This window comes from Phycodurus eques, chromosome 9, assembly GCF_024500275.1.
Source record: "Phycodurus eques isolate BA_2022a chromosome 9, UOR_Pequ_1.1, whole genome shotgun sequence".
In the NCBI taxonomy this organism is placed as follows: domain Eukaryota; kingdom Metazoa; phylum Chordata; class Actinopteri; order Syngnathiformes; family Syngnathidae; genus Phycodurus; species Phycodurus eques.
The window spans coordinates 23,302,045-23,327,637 of record NC_084533.1 but is presented as its reverse complement, the minus strand read 5'-3'; the positions used below and the strand labels follow the sequence as shown (position 1 = coordinate 23,327,637).

Below are 25,593 nucleotides of genomic sequence, written 5' to 3'. Positions count from 1 at the left end.
TCGGTGTAAAAATCTGGGAAGGTTTATTGAAATTCAAAGCTTTTGTTGTTTGAATGGGCCGGCAACAGGTGCATACACGCACAGGCTCATTGGAAGAGCATTTAATTGTTCTGCCTGTCACTATTGATGAACAACAATACATTACTTGTGGTAAATAGAAAATATTTTTGGAACCAACTCCATGAAATTGGAAGATGTCCCATGTGTTCTGTTCACACTGTTACTATAATGATAAATATTCAAACATTATTGATAAATAATCTGCGTCTATAATAACAAAATCCCGAAGTGTACAAAGAAATTAGATGGCTCAACATAGAAAAAATAATGTAAAAATTTGCATTAGTAACGACGTCTAGTAAAGCCCGCAGTGGTGTTACTTCCATGGTCGAAAGCGCACCAACAACCGCACACTACATCGCCCACAATCCACCACGTCCAGTGTGCTCAACTGCGCAAGCGCAGAACAAACGGTCGCGCGAAGGATTTGAGTTTGGTTTTAATGGTGGAAAGCTAGGAGTGGTTGGCTGTTGTTACATTTTCAGCAATGTGGACATGGCAGCTCCCCCGTACATGTCGGAGTCATCGGATTCAGGCAAATCATCCTCAAACGACCAGTCTTTGTCCAACCGGAGCAGTAACAGAAGTCAGAGGGTCGCCGAAAAAGAGAGACGGAAAAATGTGGCGAAGGACCCATTTGTTCTGGCTGTAAAGTATTTCTCTGACGGTAAGGACTATTTTTTTCTCTCGAACATGTCAGCTGAGGGATATATTCGAGTTCATATCGAACTTTCCCAAGTAAAATGGATTGTGTTCAGTATTTAACGCAACTTGGCTCTACAAACAACATCGTATGTTGTTGCACTGGACGACCGTGCGTTGTGACGTCATTCGATGATAGACGGTTGATTGGCTAGGTTGCTTACAGTTATTATTTTGTTTTGTTACTTCGTATTTTTTGTTTTGAGAGAGAGTAATGTTGTAATGCTGATACACTGACAATTATGGAAATGATGTCAAGCAATTGAAAGTGACTAGTAGTGCGGTAATTCTATTACAATGACAATTGTGGAAATGATGCAGCGTCCTCAAATACTTAACATTCGAAAAGCAAGACCTTGTCATCTGATGTTAATGACCTCTGGCATCCCAAGCGTGGACTCAAATCTCCTCAGATGCACTCATATAACTCATAGAAAGTCTTTCTCTTTCAGTGCTAGCTCCATTTTTAGTTCCTTTAAGCGTGATGGCCAGGTGTCATGTTACGTTTGTCCTTACAGTGAGTCTATCTGATATGAATGAATTCTGAAGTTACATTTTTACTGTTACTGACGTTGATGCCACCTCTCGCTCATCTAGTTGAGGCAGGTACTCCCGTGATTGGCAATGATGCCTTCGAGGGGAACCTGGTCGCGGTGGAGCAGGTGGCATACGCTAAAGGACTCCCGCCGGACGTCATCTCCGTGATGTTGGAGTTTGCCATGAGCCTTCGCATGGGTAAGAGGGATATCTCTGTTGTAACATAGACATTCGGTTGTATTTGTGGTGACCAGAGGAGGCTACGATGTGAACGGCACTCTAACGATGACCGATAATTGTAGAAATAAAGGTTGTCTTGATATGGCCTTAAGATAAAAGCTCCAATTTTTTCACAAAAATTTGATTACTGGTTTTAAAGGAAATCCTTTACGCTGTTCGCAGTCATGTTTTTGGTGAAAGTGATGCGCCTCAGCGGGGGATGCTTTTAAACTGTGGAAAATGCTCATTTTGAACCAAAGAAAATTGTCCTGACAAATAAACTCACATTATTGATAAAAATCGATTGATTGCCCAACCGTATCGTCTTATGGTCATATCCTTTGGTGGTGAATGGGAATCAGAGAGAAAAGCTCTCAGGCAACCAGTCTTGCGAGGGAAGTTTCTTGACCCTGCTCTCTGCAATGCATACAACCTGATACAGTATGATGTGATTTGAGAGTATATTGTAAAAATCAGTCCTCATCAGCCTTATGTCTGTGTTTTTTATTTTTTATTTTATTAAACTTGAATTTATTCCTCCAAATAATGTTTTTCCCCTCCTATTTTTGTTGTATTTAGGAACAAGTATGTGCCCCCGAGTGCTAAAGTGCCTGATCCCCGCTACGGTGGTGCCTCAGGACGCTGTTGTTCGAGCCATAGCTTGGCTGGGTGTCTCCAAAATACCCATAAATACACAAGTGAGTGAATGTAATCGCACATAAAAAAGGGGAATTTATGTCCCGAAAAAATATACTGTAATTCAACCACAAGATCAAGTCAAACATGTGTCTTGTCTTCCCCAAACAGAGTTTAGAGTTTACCTCTACTTCGCTGTATGAAGTATGTTAACAGGAATGTTTCCGCCTCGTATTTTAACAAGCGCCCATACCATTTGCAGGTTCTTTTCATCAAGTGGGTGTTGACCATTTTTGACATGATTGACGCAAAGGATCAACTGAGAGCAGTCTATGGCTTCATTTTCAGCTTTGTGACAGAGGAAAACCTGGTATGTGTCATTGTGTCCTACTGCTTGGATGTTTGATTCCTCTGGGGGCTAATGGAACACACTCATCCATCGTGTCACTTTGTATTGCCATGTTGTTTCAGTGTCCCTTCATCTGCCACCTGTTGTACCTTCTGACGACAAAGCAAAACGGTAAGCCAACTTTTGATGCTCAATGTCGTTATTATCAGCAGGGTTTTTCCTTATCTTGCGCGTAGCATTTTGTGAAGTTGAAGTCTGTTTCCTTATGAAATCCTTTGCAGTGCGAGTGTTTCGAGTCCGAAAGCTACTGGATTTGCAAACCAAACTGGTAAGTGCAACGGTCATTTGTAGTCCACCGACCCATCTAAATACTAAATATTACCGGTACATTACAATATTTGTAATAAAAAAAGGCTAGTTTGGAGAGATGCACAGAAACGGCAAGTACCGAGACAGATTGGCTGTTGCTCCCGGAACATAAGTTGTTTAATTGTTGTTAAACATGCAGGCTCTACGAGATAAAATCTTTAACACTCTGCAGGCAAGTCATATTAAACATGCGGTAATTCTCCATTCTTATTCTGAGAGATTGTGCTTCTGTGCTGCTGTTTTGATTAGCAACAGAGTTAAACTGGGCTCAGTAGTTAACTATTTGTGTGTGTGAACAATAATGAATAAGAAATGTTAACAATGTTCCCTATTTGTATGTATTTTATCTTTTAGGGAAGACAGCCCTTCCTTCTGCACATCCTGTCCCTTTATAAAGTGTTTTGCCCAGAACTGGTGACACTCTCTATTCCGTCCAGAATGAGGGTTTGTACATGTTACATTTAACACTCACTGGCCATTTCTTTAAGTGGTCAATCTATTGCAATCCATTTCAAGAACATCCATCCATCCATTTTCTGAGCCGCTTATCCTCACAAGGGTCGCGGGAGTGCTGGAGCCAATCCCTGCTATCATCGGGCTTGAGGCGGGGTACAACCTGAACTGGTTGCCAGCCAATCGCAGGGCACATATAAACAAACAACCATTCACACTCACATTCACACCTACGGCAGTGTAATAAAATCTGCCTATGCTAATATAATGATTATTATTATTTTTTTTGTCACTGCCAGACAAGCCCCTCTAGTGGAGCTTAATAAGCAAATAACCACTGCAAACTACAACCACATTAATAAACCTACTGCCATATTAATACTGGACCTTTCTGAAAGCATGGGTTGCAAAATTCCAGATATTTTCAAAGTCTGCACATTTCCAAGGAAGTAATGGGAATAAATTTATATAAACAAGGTATTTAGAAAACAGAAGGTTGGCTATTAATAGGGAACTTAAATATAGTTCAGGGAAATATATTTTTAGCATAATCCTGACTAAAACAACCAGATTTGGCGGTACCGTGATTTATGTGTGCACCAACATAAAGGTTTTTCGATTTAGGAGTCATTGCTTGGTTGATTTAAAAAAAATAAATAAATAAAAAATAAATATATATATATATATATATATATATATATTATATATATATTTTTTTTGTGTCGCGAGCTAAAGTTTCAGGTATGAGTGCGCTTCGGCTACGTCGCCGCACAGGTGAAGTGAAAAAAAGTAAGCTATCATCTATTTTGCATTTGTGTCTGCTTATGGCAAAACATGTTTTATATTTATGCTTGAATATTATATACAGTATTTCCATTAAATTCGCAGTTCATTCCTATAAATTGCAATGGTAAGTTTCCAATTTGGAATATTAAAAAAATTCCTCAGCTACACTTCCCACAGAAATTTACCAGAAAAATTCCGCACTTTTGCAATCTTACTGATAACATCGATCAAAACTGAACTTTTTTTTGTTTTTTTTGTAGCTCTTATATGATCATCCCCTGGTGCACAGAAGAAATGCTATGATGCCTTATGTCCTTTGCTGTGTTTCTTCACAGAGTGGGTTTAGGAATCACAACTCACCATGGAAATCTGCGCTAGCTTGTGTGCAGAAGAAGAACGCTGCGTTGGTTTCCCCCAATGCTGATGTGACCCTCACAATCAAAGATCATAGCAACCCAAGAAAAAAAAGGGTATGGCGGTTAAAACCTCAACCTCATCGTAGCCCATATCCCTCTGGTTGTAATCCTAGCTGCTACTTTTTAGTCTGCGTCGTCTTGGATGTGAAGCCACATATAAATGTTTTTCTTAGATACCAGTGTAATTATTTATTGAACACAAGAAGAAACGCTTGCTGAAGTCCTTGCTGATATATATTTAACCATCATCCCTCTGATGCCCTTTTCTTTCAGAAACACCGCCACTTGGAACTGCCAGTGCTGAGTTGTGCAATTAATAAGGAGTCTCAGACTGAATCGTTCTTCAGCAGAAAATTTGTCCCTCTGGCGCAGCTCCGGTCCTTTGCGGAGCTTTTGGAGAACATGCACCGTATCGAGGTACACACAGAGAAGCTTACTAACTGAACTGCGTATATTGCCATAACATCAACTTAGACGACATAAAGAATAGAACGGACATGATGACACGTGACCACATGACTGACCTGGGACACATTTTGGCTTGTGACTCTGAAACAAAAAAAATATTATGCCAATTATTTGTAAAATTGCCTTCATGGTACTAATCTCACTAAAAATCCTATCACATTTTTTTTCATAACAGTTGATATCGATGTATACAGAGCTGCCAAATGTTACGGAACGTTCATATTTTATTACGGAAATCACTGAAGGCTGACTGATTCCAGGGTCCGACATTACGGGCCAGTACGGCGCTGTGTACAGCTACCGTGACGAAAATGTCATAAATGAATTCGATGAAACAAACACAATATTGTTTTAAAAAAAAAAAAAAAAAAAAAAGAGAGAGGGGGAAAAAAAGCTGTTTGGGGGCACACTATTTTATTACGCCGCCCGGCTGCTAAGCCGTGGAGGGGAAAGTTCTGTTTGCGTCCGGTGTCAACGCATTGTAAGTGACTAATCATTGCCTCCTTGGTAGCGAATAAATTACACTTCTTTACCATGCTTCTTACACATATCGTTTGTTATCACAAAGGGAGGGCGAGGAGTGGGTAGGAAAAGATGGAAAAGCATCATGCTAATTGCTAAGATAACGTGTCATAAAGTTGCAAAACACCAAAATAAGTGATTGGGTGATACAGTACACTTGTCACATACATACTGGAACCGCATTATAGCTGAGAGTAACCCAAGTTTGAACAGCACAATGACAAGCCAATTAATACGTGTCTGGAGATATAAATGTAAAACAATTCACGGCCTCTGATCCGGAATTGAATTAATACGTCACTGGAGACGTCATCTGAGAACAGGGTCAGGTTAAAAATATTTTATTATTAATAATAAATATTTGTAATATAAGGTAACCTTTATTAGTCCCATAACGGGGAAATTTTCATCATATCAGTAGCTACAGGAGATATAAATGTATAATGTAAGTAGTTTAATTTACTTTTGAAATCTGATTAATCTGATTTAATATGCTTTTTTTACTTTTTTAAATTTATTTTATTTAATTTTTTTTTAAAACCCAGGTTGAAAACAGAATTGGTAAAGGCAAATTAATCCATAGACACAGATATTTTTGAGTGGCACAAATCTCGTATACTTTGATTCAGGCTGCAACTGCGTCTGCCATTACAAGGTTGATGCAATAAAAACAATAATATAACAACTATAGAAGCCATAACTCATTAACAATTACGATTATAGAGTAATGTTTATGCTGTGCAATTGAACAGTATGCATAATTATTTTTATATTATATAGTGCAATAACTGTCGTGCGGTAATGTTCTTGACAAAATATTGAAATTCAGACCAATTTGGAAAAATGTTCTGGAAGTGAAGAAAACACTTTTGGGAAGGAAGCGGTGTACTGAAGAAAAGAAAGTGTATTCTTTTTGTCCGATTGTTTTATTTTAAAAACATTTTTTTTTTGCCGCAAAAGTCTGACTGAAATTTAAATCGGAAAGGTAATTTTCCTGATTTAGACAAATGGGTTTCTTGTATGAAAAAGAGAGTTTTTAATTTTGTGATAGAATCCATGATGTTAATTCCATTTGCCTGTGAACGAATGCCATTTACATTCCATAAGACACAAGTTGTGTGTGACATATTAATGATCGGTGTGGAATTGTTACAAGTGAATGTGGGACTATCTGAGAGTGTATCGTCTATCCGTGTGTGGGAAACATAGATCATTCTGAAATATTAGATATCTAATGGGAACTTTCTTACTGTGTAGCTGGTAATATGACGTTTTGTTTAGAGGTATTATGTAATGAGGTATTGAACTTATTGTATATGAGTATAGCATAGCTGGATGCAATTTATCTAAAGTCTTTTGACCGTGTCTCAAATGTCATTTTAATATTGCCCAGCCTAATCAAGCCCTAATTAAGACATATTTTGATCGAACATCTTAGCCGCTACACAGCGAGCGTGAGACCCCCATGGAGGACGCCACCTCGTTGTTGGTGGCCCTTCCGAGCTTTATGCAGCGGAGCGCCCGCTGGCCAAGGTTTCTGCTAATGTCATCAACTACCTGTTTCGGCGTAGTCTTCAGTGGCCGAAAATTCAGTGCATCACTAGTTGTGACCCCACATTTGGCAAAGGAAAGGTACAGATGGGATGCTCTGTTTTACGAGTGCCATTCCTACGGCTGCAACAAAACCTGACTTTGGATTTAAGTAGCACCGTAGTCTGTTACTAACCTATGACGTTGTAAAGTCATCATTATGGTATATGTTTGTATGAAAAACACTTCTAGGCCATGAATATTAACCAATAAAATAAAAAATAGTAGGTATGGTGTTAACTGTGCGTGGCTACTGGTTAAACTCGTTCATTTTGCGCCGTTAATAACCTTGAAACGTGTATAGCAACGTAAAATGGGCCCCCCTGTACATTTAAGTGCAATGCATGCTCATATCCACAGGGTGGTGCTGTATGACAATTTTGATATTTTGCCTACTTTTCAGCAGAGACTTGTAATTTCTTTTTTAGTTTCATGGCAGTTTTTTTTTTTTTATACCCTTGTTCTACTTAGTGTTTTATTTTTATTTGACCAACAAAAGTTAGGGACAACAACAGAAGACTGGGAAGAATGAATTGTAAAAACTGCAAAGCGTCTTATAAAATCCAAATAATGTATGTTATTTCTTTAAGCTTGCACACTCTGTATCATGAAACATAAGTTCACCAATATAGTTGTCATGACTCGCCGTAAGGACAGGTCACCTGTGTGTAAACCCAGAAGAAATCTGTTAAGTCCTCATCAAATTACTCACAAAATACCTCTAATGAATCTCCTCATCATGCTTTTAACCATTTGATTTGAGTGCTGCAGTTCATCCATTCTTTGCCCCTCATTGTTATTTGATTATTACTTTAACAAAGTGCCCGCGATGGAGGGAACAGCTGTTCGTACATTATAAGAGACGTTATAAATTCTCCCAGTGCTTGAGTTATTAGGATTACAGACTACTGAAGGATTATTGAAGTAGCAGGCATCTGCTCTGTGAAAAGCATTAAAAAAGGTCTACTGGGTGATTTTAATCTTGAATCAGAATGCCTTTATGCAAATTAAAGGTGACTAAACGACAGCCTTTGAGGGTTTGTGTTGCTATATTTAAATTAATGTGTACAGTTGCATATTTGTCATTACCTTTCTGCATATGAATTTTTTATTTTTGGCCCCAAGGTAATAATTTATCAAACGTGATCTCACTTATGTTTGGTTAATTTTTACCCCCACCAGCTGCCGGCTCAGATGGGCTCTCTCCTGTCCACCAGTGTGGCTCTGCACTACCTGGACTGTGTGCAGGAGGAGTCGGCCCTCCTCCGTCTGAACTACTGGCTGGGCTACGCGCTCCGAGAAGGTAAGGCGGAGACAACTGTGACATTCCCCCTGTGAGGAAGATGTGCCCAAATTTAAGCTAACCCACAGCTGAACCCCGACTCCAAGTGCCGTTCTTTCGGTGTATGCTTTAAAAATGGTTAGAGGGGAGTTTGGGGAACGCACGTGAGGGGAATGTAAAATGTGCTGTCCTTTTTAATTTTATACTTTCCATTCTGTCACAGAATTTTTGTTTTGTCGAGATGGCGGCCCATCCCAGAGTTCCGATGAGGCGCTGCAGTTTTTGGACAGGCTGCTGTCGGCGCACCACTTTCTCCAGGTGAGCCACTGTGCCTCATACCTGCATCCATTTTCCATCTTTAACATCTTAATCATTGTTTATTCTTAAAATTTGAAACGTCTTTACCAGGAGGGGTTTTCTAGTTCCGAAGGGTTTCTCTACAAGTTCCTTACTGTTTGGGACGGATGCCTTATGCGACCACAGATCCTCGGCCTGCTGAGCAACATTCCTGTGGTCCCAAGCTACCGTAGGTTTATTACAAGTTTTCACATTTTCAAACAAATCTGTGAATCCAACAAAACTCAATGCAGTTCTGCTTACATTTTGGCTAACATAGGGCTAACAGAAGAGGTATATGTATAGATTTTCAGAGTATGTGTGTATGTGTGAAAATACAACAGAGGTCTTGGATGTGACGAGGACACCATTCTGCATTTAATCAGCCACTAAACAATACGAGCGTCATGACTGACAAGCCACCAATAAGTAGCGTTACTCACTGTGCGTGTATATCACAAAATACATTTTAATTATTTTTTGTGCTATCAAAAGCCATTCCTAAATGTTGTTTTGATGTCGTGTTGATTCATAAAATAAAAACGCTGGTCAGATGTTAGAGGTGTCACGAAAGCAAACAAATTTGTATCAAACTGATTAAAGTCACTGTTGTGCTTCATATGTTTCGTTTAAAAACAAAAAAACAGTTTCTCTGGTTTCTGGGTGAAACAATCATATTTCGTAAGACCAATCTATGTTCTACTGCTGATTACTGGTGAAAGAAGGGAATATTTTCTTTCATTTGGCAGATTTGGTGTATATACCGTATAACCATAGAACACAATATTCTGTGGGTCTTGAAAAATCAGTCAAAATGTTCTAAAATGGCTGGAAATATGGGTTGGCTGCTCTAAAAAGAAAGTATAAAAAGAGGTTAGCAATATCCCTAGGGCTGGAAACACACCATTATTTTAATATTCGATTAGTCTGTTGATTATTTTTTCGAAGAATCAGATACATTTTTTTTAATTTCATTCTCTTTATTCTAAAACAGGGCATTATTTCCAACACATTGCAGAAATTGTACAAATATAAATTGATTACGATTAATTTACTAGCTTGGTCCATAACGTCAGAAAATAGGCAAAAATGCTGAGCATTGTTTTTTGAAGTAAAAGCAGATGTTTGCAAATGTCATATTTCGATTAATCAAAGATAAATAGTCTGCTTTCATGGAGGACTACAGAAGTAATATTTAATGGTGAGAGGCTGAAATTCTGAGAATTTGGACCATTTTAAGTTAAACATTATCTCTAAATGATTAATCAATTAAAATTATAGTTGAAAATAGTTAATACATTTGATAATCGATTAGTTATTGATTAATTGTTGCACAACTACATAGCACTTTTGTCACAACGCTAGTACGTTTCAAACACAAACAAAAATGTACTTGAGTTTAGATGCTCACCGGGCTGAAGTCTCATTAGATCTGCCGTGCGACTTTCGACACATCTTTCCCAATTATAATTAGACCCTGTAGGAGAGTTTGTAGTGTTATTTTGTGATTTTATTGTAAAAATGTGTCTGTGTTTTTATGTCCTACATTTGTTTTATATTATTGGAGTTATATTTTGTACTTATATATTCTCTGATGTGCAGCACTTAGGTCACGTCTGTAGTTGATAAATGTGCTTTATAAATAAATTGAATTAGATTGGATTATATGATATTTAGGGCGTTCGGATATGTAGGTTCTGCTTGTTGAATAAGAGGTTGTGATGCTTTTAATGACATCCAAACATTAACTGCACTTCCATTTCAGAGCTGCTACTTTTGTAGACATTTTAATTAGTTTTTGTTCTTGTATTAAATGTATAATGAATGACCATGTAAAGCACATTGTGAGCCCTCACTGGGAGAACTACTAAATAAAATTGACTTACTTCCCCTCCTCAGAAATGGACCAGCTTCTGTTGAAGCCCCTCAAGCAGCTCTACTTCATGTCTTCACCGTTTTTCAAGGTACATGTTCTGGTCCATTTTTTTTTTTTGTTGCTGTTGCTTCCAAGAACCACTTTCATATGTGATTTTAATAGTGCTAGTTTGGCGTTTGTATGTCTATGTGTGTGTGTCCTCAGTGTGGGCTGTTGGAATGTCTGAATGGAATGCTGCGGAATTGGCTGACCTGGCACTCTGTGTACGCTCTGGAAGACAACTTGGACGTTAGCATCAACAGCCATGCCTCCATGTAAGTCTCACGAAGGGAGCTGTAGCACAAAACATACAATGCGAATTAATGTGTAGCTGTCACCTGGAGATCAGACCCCCCCCCCCACAAGAAAAATAACTTTCATTAGTCTTGTGTGAGGAAATTAAATTTTCAATGCCTTGAGCCTTGCACCAGAGACACGGCCCTAATACAAAATGGGGCAGTTTCAGTTAGGTTTTCTGGAAACAATCAACACATGGATTATATGCTGAACATTTTGATTCATGCACTCTATTGGTCTACTGCAATACTGCAGCTGTGTTACTTTGTTTCTAGATCCATGACTTTGTCGGGCTTTAAGGATTCCGTGTTGAAGCTGGTGCAATTTGTGGGTCATTTGGCAAGCGTGGGGCTGCAGGTGGAGAGCTGCCATTCGCTCCTGCTCAACTTCATCCTGGAATTTTACGAGACGGTAAAGCAAGCGCATTGATCAGGTTGTGTTTTGATCAGCATCTGTAGCACGAAAGCTTCACATGTGCCCTCCATTTTATTGGGCTTTATGAACTGGTTCTGAATGAAAAGACTACAGCAAAAAAATCTAAATTCAGGTGCAATTCTCTAGTGTGCCGACCTAAATCATGTGCAGTGGTACCTTGACTTATGAGTTTAGTTAGTTCTGTGACCAAGCTTGTACCTCAGTTTACTTGTGTATCAAATCAGTTTTTCCATTTGAAATGCCATTAATCCATCCTAGCTCCTTCAGAAGCACAATTTTTTCCTCATCTTTTTCATAAAGTAAAACAGCAGTTTTTTTAAAAACGGTTTTGTCATGTTTAAACTGGCTGTATGAGCTGACAGTAGAATATTATTAACATGATCATTTGAAAAATCACCCCTCTCTGGCTCCAGCTAATGCCTCTAATTAAACCTTAATTATTATTTTAATACTGGGCACGGTGGGACAAGAATAGCCAATCAGAGAGTGTAGTGCGTTAACAAAAGTTAAAAATGAGCTCTCGACTTCAAATAAGGGGTTAACATATATAACGTTGGGATGGGGCAATAGGAGACTATTGTACTTTCTTGACCGGATTATTTAACTGTGGTTAGTAACAGAAGTTAAAAATGAATTGGACAGCTCTCTCAGGGTTAACATATACAGTCGTAGGTGCCAGTATTTTTTAGCATGACTGTACATATTTTTTTAATTATATGTTTGTCTATTCTGGCATTGAGCAAATAGAAACAATTTGGTAATCCTAATTGACCTAAAACAGGAGATGTTTAGTCTGATTTCATGTCAGACAGTCAAGAAAAAAAAAAAGCATCATGCGTCTTTTTTATAGTCGTGTTAAAAAATATTAGTCAATATTTTTGAGCACGACTGTATAATGGGGGTGTGTGTCCTATACACTGATGGCTGCATGGCTGGCCTTGGAAAACCACCGCGAACGTCACGTCGCCGTTCTCACCGAGTCGTCAGTTGAGTTGATTACCTGTCTTACATTTTTTATTGACTGTACTTTCCCAAAAATACATCAATATATATAATATTTCGTGTAACGTTGCACGTTGCAGGCGAGCGGAACGCAGCGGTACATTCCTCCAGGCCAATTCCTGTTTCGTTGTCTGAGTTTAGTGAGCTGGGAGCGTTTCAGAGACGCGAGGTGGTGGGGGCGGGGACTGAAATGAGACTACATTCAAATATCGCTCGCAGTTTGAAAACTTGCATATTTTACCTTTACACACTGTAAGAAAAATAGCACTGTATTGTAAAATATAAAACAATAAAACAGAATGTAAAGAAATAAACAGTTTTTCTCAAGTGTAATTAAGATGAAAGCCGCACACACAGTAGTAAATCGTTTTTAAATGTCCCTTTTAAGAGGCGTGGCCTAGTGAGTGACATCAGCTTGGTTGGCTGTTTACCACGTGGGTACTTCAGTGTGACCGTCCGCTGCATAAATAAACAACTGAAAGTGCATCCGCGATTCTTTTTCCTCCGGCGGTCTATATGGTACCACTGTACATGAATTATACACACAGACCTAAGCTTGGTTATTGATGTACATCATGACTGTTCTCCAGGTGTGCGACATGTTTTTGAAGTACGGGCTCCCGCTCATTGTGCTACCGCCGCCCGCCGTTTTCTACCCGGCGCTGCTCGCGACCGACCCTGTCAGTGTGGACCTCCTGGCCTACATCATGCACAGGTACAAGCCCTTGCTAGCCTCAAGTTAATATAATGCCATGATACCTGGCTGATGGAAGCAGATCTGGGACGGAATGGCCTCTGTCACTTATATACAAGCTAATGTATAATTTTTGATAATGAGTGACTCTGAGGCAAAATTCCCAGAAGCTCCTGTATGTTTTTTCTTGTTTTTGAATTTTGAAAGCTTTAATATATAGATTAGCTTATACTAGTACCTACCTGAAAATTAACTTCAGCACGAACTGCAAGGTTCTGTAATAGCTCTGCCAATTAAAATGGGGAAATGTCGGCACAACAAAAATTACAATTAATTGCTCGACGTTTTCACAACGCTGAGCCATTTGACAATTTGCCATTGACTTTGTCTTTTTTTTTTTTTTTGTCAGGTACAAGGTGAACATGGTTTTTGCCAAAAGCCAGGAGAAAATCACAGAGGTACACAATGACTTTTACTAGATATACCCTGACTGTCTGTGCATTTATACATATACTGTGTGTGTATGTATATTTATATATATATATATATATATATATATATATATATATATATGTGTGTGTGTGTGTGTGTGTGTGTGTGTGTGTGTGTATATATATATAAGTATATAGACACAGATCTTTCAGTTTTCAATAACTTATATTGGCTCTGTAGACCCAAAGAAGCAGATTAAAAGCTGCTCATTTCTTCAACATTTTTTGGGTGCACCTTGCTGGCGCTGTATTAGGTTCTCTAAAGAACGTCTGTGACCTGTAGCACAGCAGGTGAAACATTAAGTTCATTGAGTTGTTGATTTTCAAGCTCAACTGATTACTTTTAGGTTTGAAAGTGCATAGCAGTCAGCCTCATTTATCATCTGCAAAATGCCACTGGCTTCTCAAAGAACTCACCCGTACGTGTGGTGGGAATAAATCAACACAACAAACAGATGTGGTTAATAAATGCTCGCCTCCACCGACAGGCTTTTCGCACCAGCCGCCAGACCTTCAGGGAGTTCAACCACTACGTACTCGACATGGTCAACTTCCTATGGAACGGCAAGATGTTCCAGTCAGGTGTCAACATGCAGCTGGACGAGGACGTGCTGCAAAGGAGCAAAGTACCCGAGGGCTCCGCCAGTTTCGACCTCATCCATCACCCGGCCTTTATGGGCTACGCTGTCGACTTCCACCGCAAGGTGAGCGTGCGCCTCCACAGCAAGGGGGCAAGGTTTGACAAGTCATTTTAGATCGAAGGGGATTCATATGCTCTAACTAGCAAAGTCTGTGCACATAATTTTTGTTCATTTGCTGTCATGGTAAACGTGTGTCTTTGTATTAGTTGAGATCATATTGCAGTGCGAAGGTCCTCTTGGAATAGCTGTTTCTTAGAATTATTTTGATGCCACAACAGGCCTAAAAAAACACACGGATCCTAGCGGTGGGACAATATACGTAACCCACAGTACGGTCCATACCTCGGTTTTTGGGGCCACGATGCAGAGTTGCTTGTCAGCAAAAACTGTAATATGTATCAAATAATCACACTTATTTCAGGTTAGCCATTATTTAAACACAACTCTTTTGAATGGTAAACTGCCTCTTATTCCTTGGTTTATTGTATATGCACATGACAATGCAGTTGTGTAAAATATGTATAATAAATTAAAACATGCAAAAATGTAAACAAAAAAAACACTCTGCAGGCATAACGAATCGACCCATGCTTAATCCAGCTGTTACACCTCGGTGGGGAAGTAAAATGTTAAAACCTCTATGGAATGTGCACGGACAAAATGTAGCATTGGTCATGCGTTTTCATTAAGCGACCACAGATCTTCGACCACTGAAATTGACCTGACAAGTAAACTCAAATTATTCGATTAAAGTTGACGAGTCTCTCAAACGTGTTGGCAGTTTGGTGTGAGCTGACCTTATTATATGCAAGTAGCTGCGGTGGGTGTACTAAGTCATAATTCTCAAGTCTTAACTGTCAAGTTTCAAGTCCCAAGTTAACATGGCAAAACTTAAGGAAGCTAAGTCAGGAGCAGTCACAGGAGCATCTGTACTTTTGCTCGTCGTTTCCTTCCCAACACCACTCGAGTCTAGTCATGTGACGTGTTGTGTCCTCCTCCTCTCATGAGTATACCGTATTTTCACGACAATAGGGCGCACTGTATTAAATGGCGCAGTCTCAGTTACGGCGTCTATTTCGGTATTTAACACTTACATAAGGCACACCGTATTATTGGGCGCAGGCATGGTAAAACATATGCTTGCTTAAAACATACGGTAGCATGCATGCACGCTAAAACAATGTTTTTAAAAAGGCAGTGGAAGCAAAACTGACTTTGGTTGTACTTTATTGAAGTATTTAACAATGTACTCACGTTATTTTTTTATCAATCCTCATCCACAAATTCATCCAAGTCCTCATCTTCTGTATCCGAAATGAACAGCTGGGAAAGTTCTCCAACAAACATGGCGGGTTCCCTCTCGTCATTGTCAGAGTCAGTCTCGTTGCCGGGGCGCTGTACAGCAATGATGCCGGCTTTCGCGAAAGCTCGGACAACAGTCAAAGCAGATACCTTAGCCCAAGCATCCACAATCCATTCACATATGGTGGCGTAACTCACCCAGTCTTGCCTCCCAGTCTTAGTTCCATTTTGTTTTTCACAGGGGCTGTGAGATGGGCGCGCATAGAGTCACAGATCAGCAGGGACGGTGACGCGTGGAAAAAAACATCCGGTCTCTTTACATACACCTCACTCAGCCACTCTCTCATTTTCTCCTCGTCCATCCAGCCCTTTTGATTGGCTTTAACTATGACTTCAGCTGGAAACCTTTCTTTAGGAAGTGTCTTCCTTTTAAAAATAACCATAGGTGACAGATTCTATCCATTACCATGGCAACCAAGCACAACAGTAAAAGCCGACTTCTCGTGCCCCGTTGTGCGTCTCGCTGCCGTGGTGGTCCCATTCTTCTCTACAGTGTGGTTCACCGGGATGTCGAAAGTCGGCGGCACCTCGTCCATGTTGGTGATGTGGTTGGGCTGGATGTGTTTGTCGGCAATCTTTTTATTGGAGTAGGAGCGGAAGATGGCCAGTTTTTCCTTGTAATCCGCCGGAAGTTGCTGCGCCACGGTAGTCCTTGCCCGGATGAATAGATGGCGCCGTTTCATAAAACGAAAGCACCAAGACGGGCCTCCTTGAAAATGTTCGATTTTCATTTCTTCTGCAAGCGTTATTGCCCTCAGTCGAATGGTGACTGTAGAGATGCGTCTCCCGGCTGTTCTTTGATCATTAATCCATTGCTTGAGTTGGTCTTCCAAATCGGGCCACCTCGCCTTGTTTCCGCGGAAACTCAGCTTCGTCTTCTTGACTTGCCAAAGCTCGTTTTCCTGCTTCCTCTACTTGCGAACCATGGATTCGTTGATCTTGAATTCTCTCACGGCTGCTCGATTCCCATGTTCCGCCGCGTAACTGACAGCTTGCAGTAAACTTTGCTTTGTAAGCATGTCTCTTCGTAGGTGCCATTTTCGGGGGTCCTTAGCCAAACCAATGTTGTTTTGCACAATGCACATACCGGCGCTATATACCTACTGGGGGCGCGCCTTTAGCGTCCGCTGTCACGCGCACCCTTCCCCCTTTACGTCCGCATGCTGTCCTTAGTCACGTACGCCTTTCCTTTATATAAGCAGCGTGTCGGCAGGAAATGCTCCCAGTCAGTCAAGCGGAGCGCTCATCAAAGTCACACATAAAGCGTGCCGCATTATAAGGCTCCCCGTCCATTTTGGAGAACATTTAAGACTTTTAAATGCACCTTATGGTCGTGAAAATACGGTAGTAGTATCATAAACAACCTGAAGATGTCTGATGGGATCTCTACAACCTTCCTAGTTTTTTCGACTACCACACTCCCACTAGTGCCACACTTAGCTAAATACACGTAGAAGTGAGATGCATGTGGTATTAATACATCTTTCATACAACATACATAAATACCTAAGTGAGCGTTTTATTATTCACAACTGAGACAGCAGCATGAGACATGGTTTTCATCACGTTTAATAATACACACAATTCCTTTTTGATTCCGTCCCATCGCTGACATCCAGCTGTGAGCTGTTGAGTCTGGCATTCCGTTTAAGCATTTAGTCCATATCCTACTTGTCTGCGCTTTGTCTTCACTATTAATAAAGTTCAGCGTATGAGTAGAAATGTCATAAAGTAGTTGAAGGCAGCAGTGGAAAAAATGTCACCCTAAGAAGTAGTTGTCTAGTAGTCTACTAGAGCATCCCAGTCATTCTATTGGTGCACTGTAATCCTTCTACTAGTGTGCTGAGATGTCATACAGCAGTGGAAAAAAATGTCAATGTCGTCATGTAATTTTTATACTAGTGCTCCCTCGTCATTCTACTAGTGCACAGGAATGTCATACAGTAGTGGAAAAAAAGGTCACAAGTGTTTCTACTAGTCCATCCTAGTTCTATCAGTGTGCAGAAATGTCACAGAGTAGTGGTAGGTAGTAGTAGGAAGAAAAAAAAATCTCACAAATAGTAAAATAGTTGTTTTACTAATGCACCCTAGTCATTCTACTAGTGGCTAGAAATGTCATACAGCATTGGAAACGCCACTGGTAGTAACACAGTCATTCTACCGGTATGCAGAAATGTCATGCAGTAGTGAACAAAACATCACTAGTAACTAGACAGTCATTCTAGGAGTGCGCTCTAGTTGTTCTACTGGTGTGTAGAAATGTCTTACATTAGTGGGGGAAAACTTTTTTAGTAGTTCACTGAAATGTCATGCAGTAGTGGGAAAAGAATGTAACTTTGTAAGACAGTTGTTCTACTAGTGTGCTGAAATGTCATGCAGTACTGCAGTGGTAAAAAAGGTCAGTAGTCCTAAGACATAGTCATCCTATGGACAATTGAGTGCACTGTTACGATATCAAAAAAATTGCTCGAACGGCTTTCCACAGCTGAAATTTCTGTCACGTGTGTAATTAAGGCTTTGTCTCTCTTCATCATTAGTGTTGGCCCGAAAGAGAAGACCTGGATCTCCGTTCCATTAAGGTATGGCGGCTTACCATTGAAGTGGGTTATTACCAGTGTTGGGGAGTAACTAACTAATTACTTACAATGAGATCATGTGTTTGAATTCCAACATTTATGTAATTGTAGTCCATTACATTAAAGTTACAATAAAGTTTATTTTATTTTATTATTATTTTTAAAATCTTCTCGGTGAAAAAACATGTCGGCAGTGTGCGACTTTTTTGCGCTGTCTGAGACACGCAACACAAAAGCCATTTGCAATCTGTGCAAAACTGAAGTACCTTCGTGGGGGAACGTCATCTAAATGATTCAAAACAACTAATTTGATCAGGCACCTGAAGAATGTACGCAAGGCGGAGTATGCCTCGTTCAAGCAATGTAGCGTGAAAATGGAAAAGCTAAGAACCACACGGACGCTGGACAACAGCCGTCCATATTGTCGGGACAGTGAGAAAGTCAGAGTTGGCATGTCATTAACAGTATTTGTTAACTTAAAGTAATTGAGTAAGTTCGTACCCATTATTTCTGTCTCAAGTAATGTTGATTTAACCTGAGTGAACTTTAAACTTATGTCAGTGGCCAATCCTTGAACGCCCCCCAGAGGTCATTGTTTTACCTTTTTGTCTAAAATGTAACGAATACTTTTGAAGACACATAAGTATAAACAGTAAATGAGCAAGTCATTTTAATAGACTTATTGCTCCAACTTGTGATCAGATCAGTGAAAATCCTGATCAAGTAAAGCCTAATCAGAAGTAAATTTTCATCATGAATCGGAATGGTATGTGAAAGAAAAAGAAAAAAAGGCTGCGCTGTCTTGCCCTAAATGCATGGTGATGTCATCGTTTATACACTTGAAAACATGGCCACGTCCTACCAGCGCTGGTCTGCTGGGATATGTTTTTAACTACTTGTAACTTGTTTTTATCAGGTTATGTTTTTAACTACTTGTAACTTGTTTTTATCAGGTTATCAGGCTTGTTTTTATCACGTTAATAAAAGTGTAAAAACAACCTCATCTACTGTGCTAAATAGATGTCCGACCTCCATCTTGATGAATTATGTGATGTTGACATCAATCTGTGTGTGTCTCACGTCTGTAAAACTGCTGTTCTGATTAAACATGTGTCACATGTATACAACAGATCGGAATAGATCACGTCACATGTAAACAGTTGACCAGAGATCTTCAATCTGAGTGATTTCAATCGGAATGACAAACAAAAAGTCTGCATGTGAACCCGGCTGTCGTTAGACTTTTGACCAGTAAAGAAAGTAATTGAAATAGTTACACTACTATTGCATTTTCAACAGGGTAGCTTATAAGTGTAACCATTGAACTACATTTCCAAAGTAGTCTTCCAACACTGGACTTATTGCTGTATATGTGCTCATGAGAAGGTATGTGAGCACAGATGTGTGTGTGTGTGTGTGTGTGTGTGTGTTTTGCAGCATGTCAAGCCGTGGGGCTGGTACATGGAGTATCTGTCCTCGCAGGGCTACGATGGCCTGCAACTCTTTACGCGCACCAACACCATCCGGCAACTGCCGTCGGAGGGCGGCAAGGACGACAGCGCCGCCTCGCAGGGATAGCGAGGGGGGGGGGGGGAATAGACTTATTTTTCCTTAAAGGACTTGTTTATACTTTATCTCATCGGCTTCTTCTTCAAGCAGGCTCATTGGCTTGGGAGTATCTTTTGAATGTACATAAGTTATTTGTTTATTTCCCGTTTTTAATGACAGCACGGTCTGTTCAGTGACATTTGACTCTAGTGGTTTTTAGTGTTGTGCTTTTTTGCTTGCAATACAAAGCAGCTTTTCAGTGTACAGCGTCATTTTCTTCCTCGTCTGCGTTTCCCCTGCGCTGACTTAAAAATAACTTTTACTGTCCATGTAAATAAAATCAAGCTGGCACAAACGCGACAGGTACAGAAAATTGCCCATTGGCGTGGACTGTAAATGTGCATGGCAAGATTGTTTATAGATCCTCTGCATTCTTTATATGGACCCAATTTTAAAATTTGATATCAAAGTAGCTTGTCCTTTTTGTTTTTGTTTTTTTGCTTTATTGTAAATAGAAACAAGTAAGAGTTAAGCTCCATTAACATGCAAGTCATCTAAATATTTTAATTACATTTTGATTAACATTTTAAAAAAATTTAATTGAAATCCATCCATCCATCCATTTTCTGAGCCGCTTCTCCTCAAATAAATGCAATTTAATTTTAAACAAAATGAGATGACATTTTGTTGGCATGATACAGAAGTATGTATTGTATTGATAATGTATTGATACAGAAGTCAAAATTAACGAGGTCAGAAAGTTAGATTTTAATAAGTGAATTTCAAAAATAAAACTTTATTCTTGTGATATAACTTTTATTCTGGCAAAAAAAACCAAGAAATACGACTACAGAGTGAGCCTTGAGATATGAGTGACCCGACTAATGAATTTTTTGAGATACGAGCTGTCGTGCCTTTTTTTTTTTTTTGCATTGCCTTGCGGTTAAAACTTTGCGATATGGGTGCTGTAAGGGCAATGAACTCAACTCACTCAACAACAAAAAGCATAGCAGGTAGAACAATTCTTCGAAAAAGAGGCTTGAGGCTGTTTAATGCCACTCCCAGTTGAGGTTTACTGCCAAATCAAACATAAAACAAACAGAATTACTTATGTCAAACAACCCCATAACGTTGCCCCTAAATCAGCTAACTTAATGCTAATAAATAATGGGAAACGCCTTAGATGGGCTAACAAATAGTATCGATGTCGCGGTGTTATAACGCTTTAAGCAATTGAACACAAATGCTGGAGCAACATATGTAGACAGCCAATCAATTAATACTTAATAGGATTACTTTATCCTGCAAAAAAAGAGTAATTAATATTACTGCAGTTTATTCTATCCCTTACAGTAGTTGTGAAAGTAATTAATTTGTGTCGACGTGACTGTATTATACTACTCCCTGGTGGCCAAATTGCGCACACCAGAAGGAGCCGTAATGAATTAAAGGGGACCTGAACTTTTTCGTGTAAGAATGCGTATGTGCCCCCACTAGTCCAAACACGGTATTCTCAAGAATATTACGTTCGTGGAATAAGTATCCAGCAAATTGTGGACCACGGCACCTTTTATAAAACGCTCACTAAACATATTTGCGTCTCTGTAGTAGCAAATTACCATACAATAATTAGTGTAAATGACAACTATAATAATCAAAGTCGCAAACGATCAGAACCTTTAGATCCCTTAGCTGCCCAACAAGGTGCCTGATGTAAAATACAAGCACCGAACAATGCACAAATGCAGGATTATAGGGAATGACTCACCCTGTCTGCATTGTACTGCCTGGGATATTTCTGTCTATCTTCACTACAAATGTACAGTCGCTCTGATGATAAAAGAAAACAAACGCAGTCTGCCGTGACTGAAATCCATACATCTTCAGAAATTACGGATTATAGCTTGAACGGACAAATGGCTTCAACGGACGACCCTCGGCCCTATTAGTCCGTTAAATCGAGGTTCCACAATTGCTCTTGTGCTTGCGTTGCAAACGTCACGTGAACAAAACTCGTATATGCTGCGATAACTAGCAGAACTATTGCTTGACGACATGATGGTTTGAACAAACTTTTAGCATGTTTTTATAAAATAAATATATAGAGTGCTATTTTTCCTTTAGTAAAACCATGGCACAAATATAAAGTGGATTTTTCGGGGTAAAACTGGAATGGATTAATGCAACGAATTATACTCTTATCTCAAAGCACCACTGTGTATTGTAACCCCCACCCAAAAAAAAAAAAAAAAATCCAACTAATTGAGTGCAATTGGTGTCTTGCTCACGCTATTTCCACCATTTCTGTCTTAATGCTCCCCACGCATGAGTGAATCCATGTCAGGATGCAAGTGTGGGAGGTACTTGGAAGTTGTAAATCTCGCAGCTGGCGAGGCGCACATTCACTTTGCAGCGAAGACGCGAACGGAACACGCCGCCTCGCTCCATCCCGTTGGTGACGCACCGTGGCCGGACCACTCGCGTCCTCCCACCTCCCCACTCCGCTTCGCCTCTGACCTGCGGAAAGAGAAGAAGGATAGGCGGTCGTTTTGTTCAGACATTTACCGGGCGGATGAAGCTCCTCGGCGGCCGAACTGCTCTCTGATGTCAGGCTCCACCGCAGCTGCTCTTCGCTCCTCTCCGGTGTTCATCTCGCGCCCACCTCCACCCCCGCCGGATCTCTCGCCGCAGCTGCAGCCTCTTGAGAGGCAACACGTCCGGGGGAGCTTTGCTCTTTACCACCTGAGCTGCAACCTTTCGGACCGGAGCCAAAAGGTAAGCCTGCCTTGCTGTTTCTTCTCTCCTCAAGTGAGGTTTCAAGACTCCTGCTTGATGAACCGATGTTTTATTCATTGTTTTTAAATTGCATTTTGCCATTTTTGGGTTGTCACTTGGAATGAAATGACGCGTAGGAAGTGTGCGCCAGTTTGTTTGGTCTTTCTTGGCAGCCTTGTTAGTTTGCACGGAAGCAAATATGTGCTTGTGTGAATGCATGAATGGTGCACTCACAAGTCTGTGAGGGGCTTCTCTGCGAAAGCTTGCATCAAATCTTAAATAGCAATAAAACATGATATAAACCAAATGCAAGGGCTACTATGTAGTATGCAGTGTTGGGAATATAATGTAGTTGGTTACAGTTACAAGTTAACCTGTTTAAAATGTAACAGTAGTGTAACTATTTCAATAACGTTCTCACAGTAATACAACTAATCACATTTGATTACTTTTGAATGCATTAACAGGATCTTTGGATAGTTAAAAAAAAAGGGTTAAAACCAGACCACAGATCATTATTTTGGAAATAACTCCACATTTGTTCTTTACACAAATAGTCATAACAGAAAATGTTGAAATGTTTTTTTTTGGTTTTAAAAAAAAATGTTTTTTGCATTATATACAACCCCGATTTCAATGAAGTTGGGATATTGTGTTAAACAAATAAAAACAGAATACAATGATTTGCTAATCATGTTCAACCGATATTTAGTTGAATACACTACAAAGACAAGACATTTAATGTTCAAACTGATAAACTTTGTTTTTAGCAAATAATCAATAACTTAGAATTTTATGGCTGCAACACGTTCCAAAAAAGCTGGGACAGGTGGCAAAAAAGATTGAGACGTGAGGAATGCTCATCAAACACCTGTTTGGAACATCCCACAGGTGAACAGGCTAATTGGGAACAGGTGGGTGCCATGATTGGGTATAAAAGGAGCTTCCCTGAATTGCTCAGTCATTCACAAGCAAAGATAGGGCGAGGTTCACCTCTTTGTGAACAAGTGCGTGACAAAATAGGCGAACAGTTTAAGGACAATGTTCCTCAACATACAATTGCAAGGAATTTAGGGATTTCATCATCTACGGTCCATAATATCATCAAAAGTTTCAAAAGAATCTGGAGAAATCACTGCATGTAAGCGGCCAGGCCGAAAACCAACATTGAATGCCCGTGACCTTCGATCCCTCAGGCGGCACTGCATCAAAAAATGACATCAATGTGTAAACGATATCACCACATGGGCTCAGGAACACTTCAGAAAACAATGTCAGTAAATACAGTTCGGCGCTACATTCGTAAGTGCAACTTGAAACTGTACTATGTAAAGCAAAAGCCATTTATCAACAACACCCAGAAACGCCGCTGACTTCTCTGGGCCCGAGCTCATCTAAGATGGACTGATGCAAAGTGGAAAAGAGTTCTGTGGTCCGATTAGTCCACAGTTCAAACAGTTTTTGGAAATTGTGGACGTCGTGTCCTCCGGGCCAAAGAGGGAAAAAAAACATACGAACTGTTATGGACGCAAAGTTCAAAAGCCAGCATCTGTGATGGTATGGGGCTGTGTTAGTGCCAATGGCATGGGTAACTTACACATCTTCAAAGGCACCATTAATGCTGAAAGGTCCATACAGGTTTTGGAGAAACATATGCTGCCATCCAAGCAACGTCTTTTTCATGGACGCCCCTGCTTATTTCAGCAAGATAATTACAACAGCGTGGCTTCAGAGTAAAAGAGTGCGGGTACTAGACTGACCTGCCTGCAGTCCAGACCTGTCTCCCATTGAAAACGTGTGGCACATTATGAAGCGTAAAATACGACAACGGAGACCCCGGACTGTTGAAAGCTGAAGCTGTACATCAAGCAAGAATGGGAAAGAATTCCACCTTCAAAGCTTCAACAATTCGTTTCCTCAGTTCCCAAATGTTTATTGAATGTTGTTAAAAGAAAAGGTGAAGTAACACAGTGGTAAACATGACCCTGTCCCAGCTTTTTTGGAAAGTGTTGCAGCCATAAAATTCCAAGTTAATGATTATTTGCTAAAAATAATAGGTTATCAGTTTGAACATTAAATATCTTGTCTTGGTAGTGTATTCAATTAAATATAGGTTGAACATTATTTTCAAATCATTGTATTCTGTTTTTATTTGTTTAACACAATGTCCCAAGTTCATTGGAATTGGGGTTGTATGTACAGCATTTGGAAAACATAACATGTTGACCTAATAACAAAAGCACTTCATAATAATGTTCCGAAATAGCCCAAAATTATAAAGATGAAACTGATCTTCAAAAGAGTCGCTGATGGTTATTATTATTATTATTATTATTATAGTATGATCATTCACACTGTTCAAATGGTTACTGTTGCACTTGTCTGTGACCATTTCCTGAAGAGAAGACAAACCATTGGTGTTGCACATTCCTAAAAAGAAAATATTTAGGCTTTTGATTCTTTGTTTTTTTTCATATTAACATATGAGATAAGCAGTTTTTTTTTTGTTTTGAAGACATTTCCTTTATGTGCTTTTACTGTTATAAGTGGCCCCTTGAGGGCAACCATAACTACGATATAGAATACGATAAAACCAAGTTTGACATTAAGGCAGCGCAGGCCACTTCATTGGGTACACTTGCACAATCCAGTCTAATGTGGTCCAATGCAACAGCAGCATCTAAAAATTGGATTTTACAAAGACAACAATGCTCAGTTGTGACAATTATTTTATTCTTGTGGTTGTGTTTTGCATCACCTTACAGGTTGTCCGAATTAGTCACCTCACAGTGCAGTGTGTTTGTGGCTGTGTTGGTGTGCTTTGGTAGCGCCGCGGCAGCCGGGTGCGTCTCATTTGCACACCCGGACACTGAGCCTATATTTCTGTGTGTAAAAGTGAATGTGCATTTTTGATTGTTGAAAGCCTGGCGACGACTTGATGCGATACATTCCAGGCTTAAAGCGGATAAGGCATACAGTATGGTTCATACTGTATTTTCACTTTACAAGGCCTTTAACAAATTCCTGCTCTCCATTCATTTTCTGAGCCGTTTATCCTCACAAGGGTCGCGGGAGTGCTGGAGCCCATCCCAGCTATCATCGGGCAGGAGGCGGGGTACACCCTGAACTGGT

At 39.9% G+C, this 25,593-nt stretch overlaps 1 protein-coding gene across 1 annotated transcript; it reads left to right on the top strand.

The window, feature by feature from the left end:
* Positions 1 to 484: 484 nt before the first annotated feature.
* cenpi (centromere protein I) lies at positions 485 to 19,948 on the top strand. The gene is made up of 20 exons (XM_061686397.1): positions 485 to 727; positions 1,360 to 1,497; positions 2,098 to 2,216; positions 2,417 to 2,524; positions 2,626 to 2,674; positions 2,785 to 2,831; positions 3,227 to 3,316; positions 4,447 to 4,581; positions 4,801 to 4,944; positions 8,290 to 8,410; positions 8,613 to 8,707; positions 8,798 to 8,915; positions 10,625 to 10,689; positions 10,806 to 10,915; positions 11,213 to 11,348; positions 12,965 to 13,089; positions 13,478 to 13,526; positions 14,048 to 14,263; positions 18,100 to 18,141; positions 19,576 to 19,948. The coding sequence occupies exons 1-20, from the start codon at positions 556 to 558 to the stop codon at positions 19,714 to 19,716; spliced, it is 2,220 nt and encodes a 739-aa protein (XP_061542381.1). The 5' UTR covers positions 485 to 555; the 3' UTR covers positions 19,717 to 19,948.
* Positions 19,949 to 25,593: the final 5,645 nt, after the last annotated feature.